The sequence below is a fragment of the Dendrobium catenatum genome, unplaced genomic scaffold (genome assembly GCF_001605985.2).
Source record: "Dendrobium catenatum unplaced genomic scaffold, ASM160598v2 fragScaff_scaffold_743, whole genome shotgun sequence".
Lineage (NCBI taxonomy): Eukaryota > Viridiplantae > Streptophyta > Magnoliopsida > Asparagales > Orchidaceae > Dendrobium > Dendrobium catenatum.
This window is the reverse complement of record NW_021319205.1, coordinates 342,644-361,805: the sequence shown is the minus strand read 5'-3', so window position 1 is coordinate 361,805 and position 19,162 is coordinate 342,644. Positions and strand designations below refer to the sequence as shown.

At 34.4% G+C, this 19,162-nt stretch overlaps 1 protein-coding gene across 1 annotated transcript; it reads left to right on the top strand.

Annotated features, from left to right (window-relative positions):
• The first annotated feature begins 3,510 nt into the window (after positions 1 to 3,510).
• On the top strand, positions 3,511 to 18,484 carry LOC110091962 (subtilisin-like protease SBT5.3). The gene is made up of 13 exons (XM_028696469.1): positions 3,511 to 3,643; positions 5,090 to 5,231; positions 5,332 to 5,452; positions 9,493 to 9,602; positions 9,678 to 9,775; positions 12,049 to 12,276; positions 12,395 to 12,494; positions 12,573 to 13,119; positions 13,185 to 13,282; positions 14,086 to 14,358; positions 16,626 to 16,740; positions 16,847 to 17,060; positions 17,532 to 18,484. Exons 1-13 carry the CDS (start codon positions 3,511 to 3,513, stop codon positions 18,074 to 18,076), a joined length of 2,724 nt encoding a protein of 907 aa, XP_028552302.1. The 3' UTR covers positions 18,077 to 18,484.
• Positions 18,485 to 19,162: the final 678 nt, after the last annotated feature.

Below are 19,162 nucleotides of genomic sequence, written 5' to 3'. Positions count from 1 at the left end.
TTTTTTCGTGCAATGTCCGATGTTGTGTTCCTCAATTCCCTGATGCTTTGCACCAGAACCCAAGTAGTCTGATGTTGTGTACACAACAGTTTGTCGATGTTGACAAATCTGAAAATAACTTCTGCTCTCATAGAGCTAGTGTCTGGTCTTGAATATCACTAGGATTCTTTCTCAAATAATCTTCTACCAGTAAGGATGTGACTTGTGTCCTCTAACTGGCGATTTGTCGCTAAATGGCACCGCAGGTAAATGACCGGGGTCCTCTGAATCGGGTGGTTTGCTCCCAAATGGCACCATCAAATTACAGTCATGATCAGAGCCCGTATACCCTCCAATGATACTAAATTCTTGAGATTTAAAACAATGAGATATAATCGATAGGGCACAAATCCCTCTGTTATCTAAGGCGCAAATACCCATTCTAATTCGGTTCATACCGGTTCGTACTGATTCACAACAGATTCGTACGCAACAGTTTTTGAACTGTTCGTACGTACGAAATTCGATCGTACTTTACGATCGTGTACATTCAAAATTGAAAAATTCAGTTTTCTAGATGATTTTTTGTGACTTTTTTATAAAATGTTCACTAAAACTGACGTGAAAAAAAAATCTTGTCTTTATGATTTTTCAAGGGCAATTGAAGGAGAGTGTGTTAGAGAGTGTTTGAGAGAGATTTCTTGCAGGTGGAGTGTGAAGAGTTCAGAAGGTTACTCAAATGTAAGGATCTCTTTGTAATTATGGTTATCACTCTTCCTCTTGTCTTTCTAGATTGCTCGTGAGAAGATTTTTGAAGAAGATCTGGTTCTCTGCCACACTTGGAGAGTGTGAATAGCCGATGGTTCTCTGCCAACACTTGGAGGGTGTGAAAGGACGACGGTTCTATGCAGACACTTGGAGGGCGTGAAAAGATGACGGTTCTCTGCCGACACTTGAAAGGGGTGAAAGGACGACAGTTCTCTGCCGCACCGGGGATTGTGGAAGAGAGTTTTGTAAAGGCTTCTCCGCCTTGCTGTGGGGGCAAAAGGAGAGTCACTTTTAGTAATAGTGCAATACCTGAAGAGGGAGTCTCAGGGAGTGCATGTAGGTCGTGTTTGATCAAACCACTATAAATCTTTGTGTCGTTTAAATTTTCGCATTTTATTTACTTCAAATTTTTATTCAGTGGTTGAAAATTTTATTTTTAAATATTATAAATTAACTTGCTTCGTATCTTTAAAGGTTTTCAATTTTAAAATCCAAGAGTAATTTTTAAAATTACAAATTCACCCCCATTAAAAATTCCCCCCCCCCCCCCCCCCACACACACACACACCTCTTGGTTAGCCTTGGGACATTAGTTTAGGTTTAACAACCTAATCAAGATTCAACACTTGACACAAAGCCAGCTACAGTTATGGCTGTATTTTTATCTTAGGGCCGCAACATCATCACTCCTGAAATCTTGAAGGTGAGTACACAATATTATAACACAATAAAAGTGTTTCACGTATCAAATGTGGCCTACATCCTCGAAAGACATGCAACACATTTTAATTGGTTTTGTTACATCTCAATATGATTCGGTTGCTATCACCAACTGTTGATATTTGATCTAGATTCAAATGTTTAATTTCGATTTTACTATGTTGCCCCTCTAATGCATTATTATAAATAGGGGTGTCTGGTATGTATTTGATAGGGAAAATTGAATAAAACTGAGTTTTTTTCCTCTAAAACCCCTCTCTCCCTTCTCTCCTTTCCCCTCTCATCCAAGAAAGATCAACAAGCTTCTTCCTCCTCAAGATTTCTCAATAAGTGGTATCAAATACTGGTGGAGATGATCTCAAGAAAGGACGAAGGTTCTTGTAGTCCAGAAAGAGAGAGGAGGCTGTTGGGAGGTCTCGAGTAGAGACCAGCCAGAGTCAGGTTATGCTTTGCAAGTCTTGGCCACATGTAGGTTGGTTTTAGTTTTGCATGCAGGATGGTCCGCATGTGGGAGGCGGATGGCAGGTTTCTGGAGAAAGCAAGCAAAGACGAGGGCTTGTGATTGTGAGTTATAGCATGGGCAACTGAATAAGTCGCATGCTAGTTGTAAGGCATGAAGGCAGGAGTGAAGCAGACTTGCCGCGTGGGCCTTAGGTGAGCTAAACTCGCAACGGTGAGTGTGGGTCATGCTGGCGCATAAATAGGTTCGAAGAGGAAGACAAGGGGGATGAAGCCTGGCTGCAGGAGGCTACACGCATGGGCACGTTGGTACGTGGGTCTGGAGTGGAGGATGGAGTCAAACCATAAAGTAAGGCCAAGTGTAGTTCACATAGGATCTGGCGTGGTTGGGGCTGCAGTGATTTCAAATGAGCATTCAGTGCGAGTTTTGTAGGCTCATACAGGCATTGTTTGTGCATTGGATCACGTGGATGGGCCATGACGATCGAGGGTGACGAGTGGGATAGAGAAAGAAGACATGAGGTGACCAATGGAAACGAGATCAGGGATGTTGATCAGAGCACGCACGGGTGCGTGATGAAGAGGAATGAAACTGGATCAGGATGGATGTCGGACGTGCGGATCGTGGGTGATGTGCAGGGCATAGGCGGGTGTTGCATAGGGTGTGGGTGGACACTATACAGGGCACACATGCTGCTCTGCAAGCTTCAAGGTTGTGATTGAAAGGGTGGAGCCTCATGTTGGAAACGCTAGCTGGATGGGTGTATCGGAGGCCAAGGGCTACACTAGTGCAAGCAAGTGGTCATTTCTTGGACATAATTCTTGATGGAGACAACTCTAGGTCCATAAAAAGAAGCAAGGAGATATCTCTTTCGATTTTTTTTCTTCCGTTTAGACATTGTAAATCTAGATTAAGTTGGAGATTGTTGATATTTGATCTATATTTAAATGTTTAGTTTTGGTTTGATTATTTTGCCCCTATAATTATTTTACTATAAGTAGGGGTGGCTTGTATATGTTTGATGGAAAAAATTAAATAAAGTTGAGTTTTGTTTTCCTCCAAAACCTCTCTTTCCCTTCTCTCCTTCTCCCTCTCATCCAAGAAAGATCAAGAAGCTTCTTCCTACTCAAGATTTCCCAACAACAACATCTTCATATCCTAACATTTTCCTCATATTTTTATCCTGATATTACTGCTCAAGGAGTGAGTGTTAACATTGCTTTTAGTTTAGCAACCTCACCTTCTGGTCTTGATTCCGATAAATGCAACTTTGACAAAACTAACCCTTTTAGTTATGGGTTAGATCATGTTCAACCCAACCGAGCCATGGAACTGAGGCTGAATCTTGTATATAACCTTGCTGTCACTGACTAACTTCCTTTGTGCCCTCAGCTACAACTCTACTCAAATCTTCACCTTTAAGACATACAAATGCCCATCCAAAGCTCCATCTTTGGTTGATCTCAAATATCCTTTAATCATACAATTCCCAGCCTCGAAGACTCAATCACTATCACTCAAAAATTGAAGAATGTGGGCACACCATGAACATATGTGGAACGCATTCGAGCCCAGTCGGGACAATGGTGAAGGTGAAGCCAACAAAGCTCACATTTAACGATGTTGGCGAGGAAAAAACTTCTAAACTTAGCTTGGCGCCAATAGATGTTAATGTTGCAAAAGATTATGTTTTTGGCTTGCTTCGGTGGTCTGATGGTAACAAACATTATGTTAGAAGTCCAATAAATATAAAGTCCAAGGGGTTTTAAGAACCCTTCACCTATAATTTGTGGGGTTTCCTTTTGTTTTCTTTTTTGAAATTGAAAGTGCAGAGAAGCAGCATTGAATGATTTTATGAACCATAGAAGAAAGAGAAGGTTCACTGTGTTGAAATGGTTTATGGGATCAATAAATCTAATAATATCTTAATATACTTTTCTCTTATTACATTAATATATACAATATTAAAACCTCAATCTAACATACTAACATCTCCTTAATAAGATTAGCTTAGTCATAGCTTTACTCCTCAATAATAATATAATATATTTACCTTACCTAAACCAATAAATGCAAGTACAAATAATCACTTTTTTTGTGTGGGGCACAAATTATCGATTTTAAAATGCTCTCAATTGAGCTTAGGACCGGTAGTTTTAAAATTTTTTTGTTAGAATTATTATTATAAAAAAATTATATGATACAAACATTTTAATTCACTTGAATATTATGTTATAATTAAAAAAAATGAAGATAAATTTATAACCAAAGTGCATTAAGGCAAATGCTTGTATTATGACGGTATCCGATGTCTGCACGTAATAATTTCGTAATATTAGAGGGAATCATCCCTCCTTTATAAGTTATGGATTATATTTTTATATAACAGAGGCATTTTGGTCCAAAGTAAAATGAGCTAACAATCATGTTTATCCAAAAAAAACAATATGAATGTTTGACCAATTACGCGTATTCTGAGATATATAAAGCTAAATTTTTCTAAAAATACATAAATTTGTTTCTAATATTTCTATTCATTGCTTGAATAAAAAAAGAAAATTGTAGTTTTTATCCCTTTTATTACGCATTTTAGAACTAATATCCCCAATATAAATAAACTTCTCTTCAAACTTTTTTGGGATAAAAGATAATTCACTGAAGTATATTTGTATTCGATCATCATCAAACCTTGCCATGACTTGCTCTTCCTATTCGAGCCATTGATCCTCTCCTCCACTATCCACAGGAACTTTGCTGATCTCTTTGTCTTTCTCTTTCACTGATTCCGTTCATCTCTTCCACAGTCTCCACAGTGAGTTGTCTGTAATACTTTATATGACTATAATATTGTCTTTCTCTTATTTGTTTGTTTTTTTCTTAATGAGATATTTGTAGTTAGGGTGTCAACGGGTCGAGCCGAGTATGAGTCATCTCAGGCTTGAGCTTGAGCTTGAGCTTGATAAAAGAATGAAAAAATAGAAGAAGAATGATAAAAAATCGCTTAATATAAAAAAGTATGATTAATTTATAAATATTTTTTACAACTCAGTACTTAAAATCCAGAATAGTAACATATCTGAAGTTCTTTTTGTATTCAAATTTTTTAAACGAAATTCTATTTCCATCTTTTATAACGGTCACAAATGTTTCACATGAAATCAGTATCATCTCATGGAGAAATTATTATGTGTGAAGTTCGGACGCGTCCGGAGGCCAATCTGGACGCTCCATGTCACCCAATGAACTATTTATTGGGTGATGTGGTGCATTCAGATTGGCCTAAAGACACGTCCGGACACCGCACGTAATAATTTTTTCATCTCATGAGCTTTAAATTACACTGATTACTTGTTATTCAGTTATTTTTCGCCTGCTTATCTGTTGTATATCTGAATGGTGAGAAGGTCTCGAATCCCAGAAAGTGCGAGAGAGGAAATGGAGATCAAGATGATGAGAGCTCCTTCTGCTTTACTCACTTTCCTCATCTCTGCTTGCCTGCTCTTGCCTGTCTTTGCGAGCAACAAGGTAAGTATTAGAGGACTAAATTTAAGGGAAGTCAATTTCTTCTATTTTATTAAAGGACTTTAATTGAGAGTCTTTCTTTGTACATTTTGCTTATATTTTACTCATCTTTTGTTCTATATATTCATTTATTTTGTAAGAATTTCTTATGGTTGGATAGCTAAAAGGTCTAATTAGGATATGTTTTTGAATATTTTTATTTTCTTAAAAGCATAAAATAACTATGAAATATTTTGAATATTTTTAAAAATAAATATCACAAACGACTAGTTATCCCACCAAAGTTGTTGCCATCATGCATCTAGCCAACTACTACCACTACTCCATTGGTGACTATTGCTACTATTCCATAAATCAACTTATTAAATATTAAATAAAAATAAAGATAATACATTTATAAGATATCAAATATGTTTTATTTCATATAAAAAAATACATATAAATTAATTGTGATCTTTAGACTTTTATCACACGATTGTTAGACTCAAACTCATTTTGATCATTTTGTTATTGCTAGACCTAATATGGGCTTCAAGAAGAGAGTTTGTTCTGTGTGGTGTCCAGACACGTACGGAGGCAAATTCGGGCGTGCCACGTTATCTAATAAATTATGCATTCGATAACGTGGCACGTCCGAAGGCCGCACGTAATAATTTTTTCTTCAAGAAAGCCTCATGCAAAAAAAAATGAATGCATCACACCAAAAGGTATAAGATAGCCCCCAAAACAAAAATCAATGAAAGAAAAATTAAAAAAAAAAAATTTCTAGATATTTCTTTCCTGAATGGTGAAGGAGAAAAAATAAGATTTATTTATTTATTTCTAGAAAGGAGGAGTGGGGTTCAAGATTTCCTATAGACAACTGTGATGCTAAGAATACTAATTATATCTCAAGTGTGATGCCTAAGAACACTCATGACTAAGAATGTTAGCCCAAGCTCTTTTATTTGGCCCATGTAGTAGGAGCCTAGGAGGCTCTATAGTTGCCCATATAGTAGGAGGCTATAGCATTGGCCCATATAATTTATTGTACTCCTTAGAAATATAGAGGAAAATATCAAAATATAAATTTGTAGTTAATAACTCTAAATATGTAAGGAAAAAATTAAAATGATAAAAGATGATATCTCTAAGAAGGTTGCAAGGATGAGAGTTCTCATGAGAACTCAAAGAAAGAGGAAAAATTCAAGGGGTAAGCTGCCAAGGTGATAACTTCTTAAGAAAGAAATAAATTGGCCAAGTTTGACCAAAATAATAAGGGCTAACCTCCCAATCTTTGCAAATAGTTTGTAAGAATAGTAAGGGCTAGTGATGATGCAATTTGCCAAGTTGGGGAACCCTTCTATGGGCTTTAATTAAGGAAAGTATGTGCTAATTTGATTCTAAAAGAAAAAAATTTCTAGTTCAAGCATTTTAGTACTTTTTTGGGATAGGCTACCATGTGTAGCTTTATCACTCTTATGTACCCATCGAATGTCAACCATTTTGAGAGTTCATTAGGGACAAATTTAGTCTGATTTTGCCTTATAACTTAATCTAATCTTTTTCACTTTTTATTTCCATGGTGCTCGGATGACTATAAGTAATGAGAAAGATGAAAGAAAAAGTACATCAACCTAAGAGAGAGGGACTTGCATTAAATAAAAGTGAATGACTTGCTTAAATGAAGTAGAAATAAGATTCCTCCATTCCATGTTTATTTAGTTTTGTTACACTAAGATTTATTCAAACAAAGAAAACTATATTTTTTAATTTTTTTTTCTTTCTTTTAGTTATATCTCATACCAATTTATGAGGTTACCAAATGTCAAGACCTTTGGAGAACAATTAACCGAGAGGCCAGTTATCATGGCGAGTCTTTCTCATAGCAACTTCTTAATAAAAAAGGGAATTGGCCAAATCTGCATAAACATGAGGGTTTAATCGCTTTAGGGTGGTCATTGAGATTCAAGCTCTTGGGAGAACTCAAATGGAAAAGGCAAGCACTTGGGACAAGTTATCAATGTGGTGACTTCTCAAGAGAAAAAGTAGTCAACTAAAGATGACTTAATATGGTCATTAAGAAGACATGAATTATCATGAGACAATAGCATCTTTATACAAGTCTTTAAGAAGTGATGATTTCCTGTCATTAGAAGTTATTAAGATTCAAGATTCTTAAGACAAGTCATCAAAAAGCATAAAGAAGATGTCTTCAAAAAATTTGACAAAAAATGACTAATTAGGACTAAAAAGGGATCATCCAAAGGAAGAGTATATTAAGATTACAATAGTCCCATTAAGGGTGATGTTTTTTTAGGCAAAGTATAAAGTTAAAATTTTATCTTGGGTTGGTAAAATAAGGTTAAAATATGTATTTGATCAATTTAATATAAGTCTTAAACCCTAGTATGATCCTAGGATGATCTTCTAAACTCTCCTATGAGTTCGATTAATTAAGCTAGGGTATTAAGACATACTCTAAAAGATTATCAGTCCCACAAAATAGGTAAACATATAAAAGTCAAAACTTAAGTTAGGATGCCTCACAATTAATTCTCAAAGAGAGGTTAAGACATCTCTTTCCACATAATTTCATTGAAATTAATTGTTTCAACATCTAAAAATATTTAGCCAAAATTATTGGTATCATAGCTAGTAATGTTATTTTTTTGTTATTTGGGTCAAGCTTTTCTCTTTTATTATGATCAATATGCATATAAGAAAGACAACAATAAACTTTTAAAATGTTAGTGCACACCTCGAGTTTTAAATCAAAGCTTTTTTGGAAGCCCAACATTAAAAGCTATTGTTAATCCTTGATTAATAAAGTGTGTTGTTGTGTTTGTCAAATTATCCCATAATATTTTTGATAGTTGCGCATATAATGACATGCTGCCTAACCTTTCTTTTTCAAAATTATTTGTACTCTTTGAATGACTGTATTTTATGGGGGAGTTTATATGACTGTTATTTATATATGAATTTCCTTAATATTTGAGTGGCTTTTTTAATCTATGAGATCATACTCTATATATTGTATGTTCACAAACATTTGATTTTTGCATCAATCTCATTTTAAGCTATACTTTTTTTAGTAAAATAAACACATATGTTTATGGTGTTATTGTCAATGAAGGTGATATAGTAGATTGATAGTGTCGTTGTATATCCATCTGTTCAATCTCATTGCCTTAGTGATTCCTTTTATTTTGAAGCATAGTATTGTTATCAATATTCAAGGCCAAAGATTAAGGACTTATATATATATATATATATCACTATCATTTGCTTTATTAAGGATGAGATCATTAACAATATTTTGATTTAATTCATTTGATCCATAATAGCTACAAACAATTGTTACTACATCATATGAACTTTTAGGGAGTGATAAAAGTATACTATAAGAATAAAATTTATCATTAATGATGATATCCCCATTGCATAACTAATTTATTATCAAACTCAATGATGTGTCATTCATAAAAAGTTCCTTCAAACTTTTTGAAATTAAAAAACATATGCCTAAATATACCTTATTCACAACAAAGAGCTTCTTGTAAAGGTTTGATGGTACCTTCATCATGCTAATTATGATATTTTTATTGAGAATATGAAGACAAATTTCCTGGTAAAGCACATATGAATAACTTTTAAGTATTTTTTTGTCCATTAACTATCACTCATCTTGATTAATGATATAATGCTTTGACCTTTCAAAGGACTTCCTTGATAAAAAAAAAAAAAAAAAAAAATCTTCTATATGTACCTTCTAGTCATTGAAATCAATTTCAACCATCAAATTTATTGATCTTGACCTATGTGTCTGCCATTGTTCATAATTTTCTTAACTTAGTCAAAGTTTGAACACCAATTGTTAGGTTAATAGTAACGAACACAATGCACAAAGATGATGAACTTGATATAATAGAATATACAAAAAATTTATATGATTTGGTGATATCTATATGCATTCATGACAACAAAAATAGAATAAATCATTAATCTTTAAAAGAGTTTTATGAAGATTTAACCTTAATAACATATTGTCATAATTAAAGGTTTACATTGTGTATCTTGGTGGTCATTATCATGGAAAAGATGCAACAACAGAAGATTTCAACCGAGCAACTAATTTCCATAAGGAGTTCTTGGGATATTTCTTTGAAAGGTAATCAATACCCTTTTCAAATTCCTTAGGCTTTCGAGATGTGAAGTAATATCAGTTCATATTTATCTTGAACAGCAAGGAGAAGGCTCAACAAGCTATCGTCCACTCTTTTACCAAACACATCAATGGTTTTGCTGCATATCTTGATGAGGAACAGGCTTCGCAGATCTCAAGTGAGTCATTGCAATAAATCCTTTTTCTCCATTGTGCTCAGTTAAGAGTCAAATTCTCATTTAAAAACAAATAAAAAATATCATTTTTTATACTTTCTAATCAATTTTTTTAGATTTACATTTATCTTTCTTAACATAAGTTAGATCTAATATGACTACTCTTCTAATTGGGTCATCAATGATTCTCATTTCTCTCCAATCTTACTTACCATAGGTATACACTCGTTTCATATTCTGTCTCTATGTGTAAAACTGCTCATCCACTTGAGCACCCTCATCTTTGAAAAAAATCTAATATTTTGATGAAAATATTTTAAAATTAAAATAAAAGTTATTATAATTAGAAGTTATTTTGCTTGAAATACCATACTTATTATTTGTTTTATAACATATGATTTGTAGTATCATCTTTTAAATATTTTGTTTTTAGATAAAGTGAGGCTTAAGATTTGTTTTGGTCGGTTTTCTTATTGCTTTATAAAACAGTTTTTTAGTGCAAAAATTTTAACATTGGATAAAATCCACCAATTGATTTAGGGTTTGAGTGAGCAGGTAGGATGTAACATAGATCAACTAAATGCAATATATTTGGCAGTATTGCAGTGAGAGGGGTAAAACTATTAATTAATTTTGGTTAAAAAGATAACTTATTAACTATAAAATTTAAGATATTTAATTAAAAAATAAAAAGATTATACCCATAAGCAAAAAAAAAAAAAATCAAACAAAATATTTTGGGGTCAAAGATATGTTCGTGGGTTAACCCGAACCTGACCCATTTATTAAACGGATAAGAAATCACAATCCAAACTTTGCCAATTTATCAAAAAGGTTAACCCAAACTCAGATTTTTCTCTTCGGGTTCTCGGGTCGGGTTATTTATTGACACTCATATGAAAAGATTTGATCTCCACTCATCCATATATTGAAATTTGTATTCATAAATCTTATTATTTGATAGAGATTTGTATCAAATAAAACTGACACGCTATTGAGAAATCGATATGATCGGGTATGAACTCTAATGCATATTTAAATTGAGAATACTTAGAACTATATTGAGAATCATCCCAATTCCGATTTTGAAAAAAATTATAACTAAACTGAACAACTTACTAATTGTATTAGTAAGGATCAAATGATCTTCAAATACTTTATACTTATCCAAAATTAGCAACTCATTGAGAAGAATCAACAAGTCCAAATCACGTAATTTCAACATCATCAAGGATTTAATGTTCAAAGAATGGACAATTCTAAATTTTAGCTATATTTACAGGATATTTCACTAACCAAATTTTTAAAAAGATTAACATTCTCTACATAAAAGTTGGCTTGAACTCTTAAGAGATGATTTGAAGAGTCTCAAAGCTTCATTAGACAACCATCCAACAACCATTATCGAACCAATGCCATAGTCATTATTAGACCAACACATCCCGATCTCTTTTGTCGAACCACAACTAAAATACCACGTTCACCTAACAACAATCTTTTAATCGTCTTTTATCAACTATGATCCACCAATCATTGTTGCCCAACAAAAGTCCTCCAACCACCATCATCAGAATTTGATCTTCTGATTACTGTTGCTTGAATAGGCCCTTCAATCATCATATCTTGATATGACCCTTCTAAACATCATCGTGCCAATATGGTTCTTCAACCACCATCACCCCACTACAGTCCCTCAATCATCATTACCCAATTATAATCCCCCAACCATAGTCATTCAACCACCATCTCTCAACCATTATTCTCCGACTGCTATAACACAACTATAATCCTCTGATCATCATTACCTAACTACAATAACTTGGTCATTATTATATGACTACATCAACACTTGCTGATTTTATCACCAATAATGTTAACATACTTCATTATTACTATTATTATATGATCATTATTATTGTTGGTATCATCACCAACAATGTTAAAACACACTTCATCGACTACAAGGCCAATGCAGGCTATCTACACCCAATGTCAATACCAAGATCTATAGTGGAATTCTTGATTTATGGTTTCTTATCTATAAAGGCAAACAACTAAACATACAAAAACAATCTATTGAAGATAATTCTGAGTCATATGACTCTTCCAACTTCCATTGTCTAATTCACACTATACGATTATTGTTTACTATAATGTATCAATAACTTTCTCAATCATGAGAAAGAGCATCATTTGTAATTAATATGTGAGATATGTAATCAATATGAAAATAAATCTTTCATGGTACGAAATATATAAGAAAGCCGTTCTATGATTTTTCTTTTCTCCTCTCTGTCTCTCTGATATAACTTCAATTTTCAATTGCTCGCTGCCCATAGAACACCCAGATGTGATATCCGTGTTCCCAAACCAGCTCAACCAACTACATACAACAAGAACTTGGGATTTTGTTGGGCTGGAGAGAAATGGAATTGTTCCTCCATATTCTATCTGGACAAAGGCAAATTATGGAAAAGATGTAATAATTGCTCATCTTGACACAGGTTGTTTCATCTTCAACCTTCAGCTATTTTCATCTAACTCTCCTACAAATCAGTCCGTTCTTCACCAATCTACCTATTTCCCTCTCTTTAACACACTTAAAATCAAATTTTGACGCAGGTGTGTGGCCTGAATCTGCAAGTTTTTCTAACGATGGAATGGGAGAAATCCCAGGTAAATGGAAAGGATCCTGCCATAAATCTGGGGTTGTCTGCAACAGGTATTATTCACCTTTTATCACTAAAATTGAACAGATTTCGCATGAAAAGTAACATTTTTTATGATTCTATTCTTGCAGAAAACTGATAGGTGCAAAATACTTTGACAAGGGCTATAAAGCAATGGTAGGCATACCGTTCAATGTCAGTATTGGCACAACAAGGGACACTCATGGCCATGGAACACACACCCTCTCCACCGCAGGCGGTAATTTTGTGCCCAATGCTAGCTTGTTTGGCTTTGCCAGCGGCACGGCCAAGGGTGGCTCACCTGCAGCTCATGTGGCTTCCTATAAAGTTTGCTGGGAGTTTGGTTGCACCGCTTCCGACATCCTTGCCGGCTTTGATGAGGCCATCCACGATGGCGTCGACGTGCTCTCAGTTTCAGTTGGTGGTCATTCCTTAGACTACTTCAATGATTCAATTGCTATAGGGTCTTTCCATGCCATGCTAAATGGCATTGCTGTGGTTTGTTCTGCTGGGAATGATGGTCCTGATAAGGCCTCAGTGCTAAATTCTGCACCATGGGTGACAACGGTGGCAGCCAGCTCACTTGACAGAGATTTCACCAACTTTGTCACTCTTAGCAATAAGAGACAGATTTTTGTTAGTTCTTGCACACATAAATATATATAGGTATGAACTGAAGTATGAAAATGCAAATATACTAATTCTTTTTTCTGATTTTGTAGGGAAAGAGCAAGACTGGTTGGGGTCTGCCATCAAAAAAGCTTTACCCTTTGATCTACTCATTTGACGCCAAGGCTGACAATGTCTCTAGAAATGACGCGTAAAATACAAATCTCATCTTTAATGCATTTGTTTATGGTAGGATTCTAGGCTGGTAGCAAACACTTGGTAATATAAAACAAATATCTTCAAAGTACTTGAAGCTGATTCGATTACATCAATATGCACAATTTCTTCAAAAAAAAAAAGACTGATAAGTTAATTTTCATGAAATCCTTCATATTTTTCAGCATATTTGATACAAAAGAAAAGTCACAAAGTCTAGCTTAGCAAACTCTTCTCAGTGATTGGGCCAAAAAATTGCATATTCTCTTACATGCTCTTACTTCATATGTTTGAAGTATAACTATTCTTTGTAAGGGATATTTTCCAGAGATGTTGTTTTGACTAAATTGGAAGAAATGCTAGGGGTAAAAGTTACCTTTCTATATAGTTCTTCAGCTACCACAATAGCGATTTAACAACTTAGAACTAATCCCAACGAAGTAAATGTTTTGCAGATTATAAAGAGAATCAACTATGAAGTAAAGACAACTACTCTTTTTGACTCGAAAGACCAAGTTTTCATTTGGGAGGGCTTTCTTCCTGCTTATAAAGCGGGTTTCTAGTATAAAATTCTTTTAACTTGAAATTTTTGTACTAGAAAGAAAGCTTATATATCGAAGTGTTAACCAACATGTACAATGCTCAGAAGACTCTGTAAATCATCTTAGGCGCATTTACCTTTTCAAAATATGTTTCTTTCCACAGAGCTTTGCCCATAATTTAGAACTTTAATGTCATCAGTCAACAGTACAGCATAATAGTGAATTTTTTTTTTTTAATGGAATGTAAGCATCGTTAACTTTTTCTGATTTCAAAATATAATTACAGACGGTTGTGTCGCCTGGGTTCTCTCGATCCTTTGAAGGCGAAAGGAAAGATAGTCATTTGTCTTGGAGGAGGCATTAACAGGATAGTAAAAAGCATACTTGTTCACAATGCGGGAGGGGTGGGTATGATTCATGCCATTGATGATGATATGGATGATGGTTACGTTGCTTCTCATATAATTCCAGCTACAATGATCAGTCATAAGATCGGCCTTCGTCTCAAGTTTTTTGTAAAGACCAACAAGTAAGAAAAATCGCCTTTTTGCTTGAACTTTTTTTTGAGTTGTTCAAAATGAATGTAAAAGTGTAGAATAATAAAACATTCAAAGTGAAACAAGAGTTAAAGTTTCTAATATATTAATAGCGATCCTTATTCACCTTCTTAAGTTTTTGGGTTGATGGATGTCCATTTATCACCTAACAAGTCGTATCAGGGTCAATGATTCGAATTGAATCAATTGCAGGAGCAGACCTAGGAATACTTGAGGATGGGCAATTGCCCACCCTCAAAATTTCAATATATTAGTTATAATAATGATACTTTAGGTAATTCACCCCAAACCGACAACCCAATTTCTCCCAAATAAGAAAAAAAAATGCATAGCCTTTGGTTCGAATGAAGAAAGCCGCAGCCCCGCAAAGTCTTGTTCGGTCGTTCCCACCTAGCGCCTACAATTGTCTCTAGCTCAAACACAGCAAAAAAAACAGTTTCTAATCTTGAGAAAACCAGTAAGCTCATGAAGATGCTGAAATTCTTGAGGCTTTTCTCACAGCTAAGGCAGACTCCGTAGCCCATAGAGCAGGAAAAATCAAGGAGGATTGGGAGCGGGTTTAGAAGGTAAAAGAGTGGAGCCTATGAAGCAGGAGTCACCATCTTCTTTGATCTTGGTGTCTCTAGTGGGTTTTCTTTCCCCTATTTCAAATTGCTTTCTCTTTCATTTGTTCAAGTTATTGTTTAGGTTTTATTTTCTTAGTTTCAAATGCTTAAGAGTAAAACTTATTTCTATTTCAAGTCAATTGAAAGTTAAGATGGAATTTATCTTCTTATGAATTTAAATTGAACTAGTCAAAAATTAGATTGAATTTAATCATTGTCTGGTTTTCATTTATCTTTTTAGAGTGAAAAATATTAAATTATAATTTAGATTTTCTCTTCTATGGGGGTTTTGGGGCTCCTAACAATGATTTGGTTGAGTTGTTCATGCTTGTTTTATTCGCTGACTCCAAACTAGTGATTCATAAGGTTTGTCATGTGTTGGTTGAAGGATGATGTGTATCCTTAGGTTTTCAGACTTATTATTTTAGCATGAATTTTACCAGTTAATACAACTATAGTGGATAAAGCATTTTCTGCAATAAGGATTACAAATATTAATTGTGTAGTAAGATGGGTGATGATTGACTCAACAACTATCTAGTACCTTATATTGAAAAAAAAAGTGTTTGATTTGATTTCCAATTAAGTTGTAATTCAATATTATCAAAAAAATACAAAATAGATTGATAAGCTTGTAATCATTTTTCAATTTATCAATAATAATGAAGTACAAATTTTTTGCTTTGAAATATATGTTCATTTTATTTTTTTAAATATTAGTCAATTTATATAAAAATTTTGCCCACTCTTAAATGAGAGGTTGGTTCCGCCCCTATTCATGTGTTCCATTTCCACAAGTCTTGGTTATTTATACAATGGTTAAGCATGATTCAAGAGAAGATTACTCCCATGTAGCCTCTAAGTGTTTGAGTTGACTCAAGTTGTATGACACTTAGAGTTAAAAAACATCCAAGTGAGAAGAAAGAGAGCCAATTTGAAGGACTCCCATATAAGGGGGCTATATTAAGATGGATATTATAAGGGAGATAGTCCCATGATGCAAGTGAAATAAAGTTTCATATTCTAATATACTAATATAGGCACTGTCTATTAGCTTAAGATGATGAGTAGATGGGGCTTTTTTGTCCACTAATATTTTGTGATTCACTCCAAAGTTTCGCCTATTTGCAATGTTTTTTTTATTTCCATGCAGCCCTTAGGTACTCCTATTTTGAGAAAAAGTTCTTGAGTATGTTCTCTATTGTTCACTACAATAGTGAATATGCACAAGATTTTATTGGGAAATAATGCAATACCCAACAAATAAATAAATAAAAACTTTTTGATGTAACTACTGATTATAAAGTTTCTTTTTTTGGGAGAGGACATTTAGGCCAATTAAGAAAAATTCACACTTGCATCACATATGTAAGTTTCAAACACAAAACCTTTTAGTTGAGTCAAAACTCCCAACTAACAACTAACAGATCATGACGAACTGCAATAATATTGGTTATAAAGTTAATAAGCAACCTTATTCTCTTTGGCGGCAAAGAACTTGGCTCATTAATGAAATAACTGAATGGCATTAACTCCTAGTTACAAAATTGATTTGCAACTTTATTCTAGTTGGCGGCATAGAATTTAGCTCATTAATGAAATATACTGAAAAAGCATCTGCATTATTCTTCTAGATTTCTTCGAGGAACAATTTCAGCAGGAAAAACTGTAATAGGAGTTAAACCAGCGCCTATGGTGGCGGCATTCTCATCTCGTGGACCCAATCATTTAACTCCCCAAGTTTTGAAGGTAAGTGTCTACCATCTTTAATATCCTTCTATAGAGTTTCATTTATTTGTTTGGTTTTAGCCATAATTTGGGTCACTATAACTAATGAATGTGCTAATTTGATTAGCCAGATATCACTGCGCCAGGAATTGATGTCCTAGCATCCAACACTGAAGCTGTACCCGTCTCTGAACCAATGTACGACTCCAGGCGATGGCCATTTAAGCTCTTGTCTGGAACATCAATGTCATGCCCTCATGTAGCTGGCATCATAGGACTCCTTAGAAAAATTTACCCTCATTGGAGCTCAGCTGCAATTAGATCAGCCATCATGACAACAGGTATTACTGTTACAATTTATATTTACCAATTGTTTTGGTAAATTGAAAGGTTATAGGCTTGTTTGAGACAGCTGCTGTTGTTTTTAAAAATAACTATAGAGTTATTATAGGAAATGTAAATTTTCTTGTTTTTTAGGTATTAGAAATCTTTATTCTTTTCCAAGTTGGTGGCTTTCTTACAACTTCCACACTCTAGCAGATATGGTTATAAATAGTTGTTTTTCACCACAAAACTTTCTTAAACATAGTGAGAAAACGATAGCCACACAGAAGTGTGATAGAGATCTAAAAGATAACAAAGTGAAAAATGTGCGCTAAGCAGATCCTACATAACTAGACATTGATCATATTAAGCATGAATCACATGAGAATTTATGTCAGAGGACACCTAAATTAAGATTCAATGCAGATTTTGAGTGTAGAATATAATTCAATCCATTCAACAACCTAACTAAACTATAATGTTTACAGCGAGAACCAGGGACAACATTGGAAAGCCAATGAAAGTTCAAGGCACACTAAGAAAAGCCACACCATTTGCCTATGGAAGTGGACACATACAACCAAACGATGCCATGGATCCAGGACTTGTCTATGATTTGGGTATAGATGATTATATGAACTTTTTATGTGCCTTAGGATTTAACTCGACGCAAAGTTTGAAGTTATTGGGGAAGCCTTACAAATGTTCAATAAAGAAGAGAGTGATGGAGAATTTGAATTACCCCTCCTTTGCGATTCCTAGCCTCAACAAGACAATGACCGTGACCCGCACTGTGAAGAACGTTGGTTCACCCGGAACTTACACTGCAAGGATCAAAGCTCCTAAAGGTATATTGGTTTCAGTGGAGCCTCAAGTCTTGCAATTCAAGGAAATTGGGGAGGAGAAGGAGTTTAAGGTATACTTCGAGTCTACTGAAGAAAGGATAAGAAAAGGATATTCATTTGGCGTACTCATCTGGTCAGATGGGAAGCACTATGTCAGAAGTCCCATAGCTGTGAAAGCAAACTCATGAGCATTGCATGGGGTTTACAGATTCATTTGGCATCCAAATAGTTTTTTATTATCAAAGTTTATATTGTAAGTTTGGTAGCATTTGTTCAAGAAATAAATTGTACCACTTGTGTATGGTAGGCTTCATTGCATTGGATTGAAAGCTTGTTTGTCATTGTATTCAATTATCATGTTTCTAGACTTTAACTTCTTGCTTGAGATAGTGGTGGAAGCTTTATTTCTTTATTTAGATTATCATTCTTTCTTCTTCAAAAATTTCACTGCAGTTTGTTCACATTCAACCTGGAACTTTATCATATGCTTTCTCACATTTAGAGAAGCATATGATAAAGTTCAAAGAGAAGTGATATGGAGAGTTCTTGAAAAGAAAAGAGTTAATAACGATTATATTCAAATCATTAAAGATATGTATGCAGGAGCTATTACTTGTGTTCAAACACAAGGTGGTTTGACTAAGTATTTTCCTATTTCTGTTGGATTACATCAAGGATTGGCCTTAAGTCCATATCTTTTTGCTTTAGTCATGGATGTTCTCACTAGGCATTTGCAAGAGGATGTACCTTGGCGTTTGCTTTTTGCTGATGATATTCTTCTTGTTGATAAGACTAGAGAGGAAGTTGAAGGTAAATTTGAATTATGGAGGTCAACCTTAGAGTCTCAAGGTTTTCGCTTGAGTGGATCTAAAACTGAATATATGGAGTGTAATTTTAGTAGCAATAGACCTAGTGAGAGGATTGTGACTTTGGGCGATCAAGTCATTAATACGAGTACAAGTTTTAGATATCTTGGATCTACTGTTCAGAGTTATGGTGAAATAGATGGGGATATTATCAGTAGAATTCAAATTGGATGGTTGAAGTGAAGGAATGCATTGGGCTTGTTGTGCGGTAGAAAAGTCCCCCTCAAACTTAAGGGAAAATTCTATAAGATGGTGGTGAGACCTGTAATGCTTTATGGTGTTGAATATTGACCATTAAAAGAGAAACATAATACTAAGTTAAGTGTTGCAGAGATGAGGATGCTTAGGTGGATGAGTTGCTTTACCCTTAGAGATATGATACGAAATGAGCATATACGTGAAAATGTT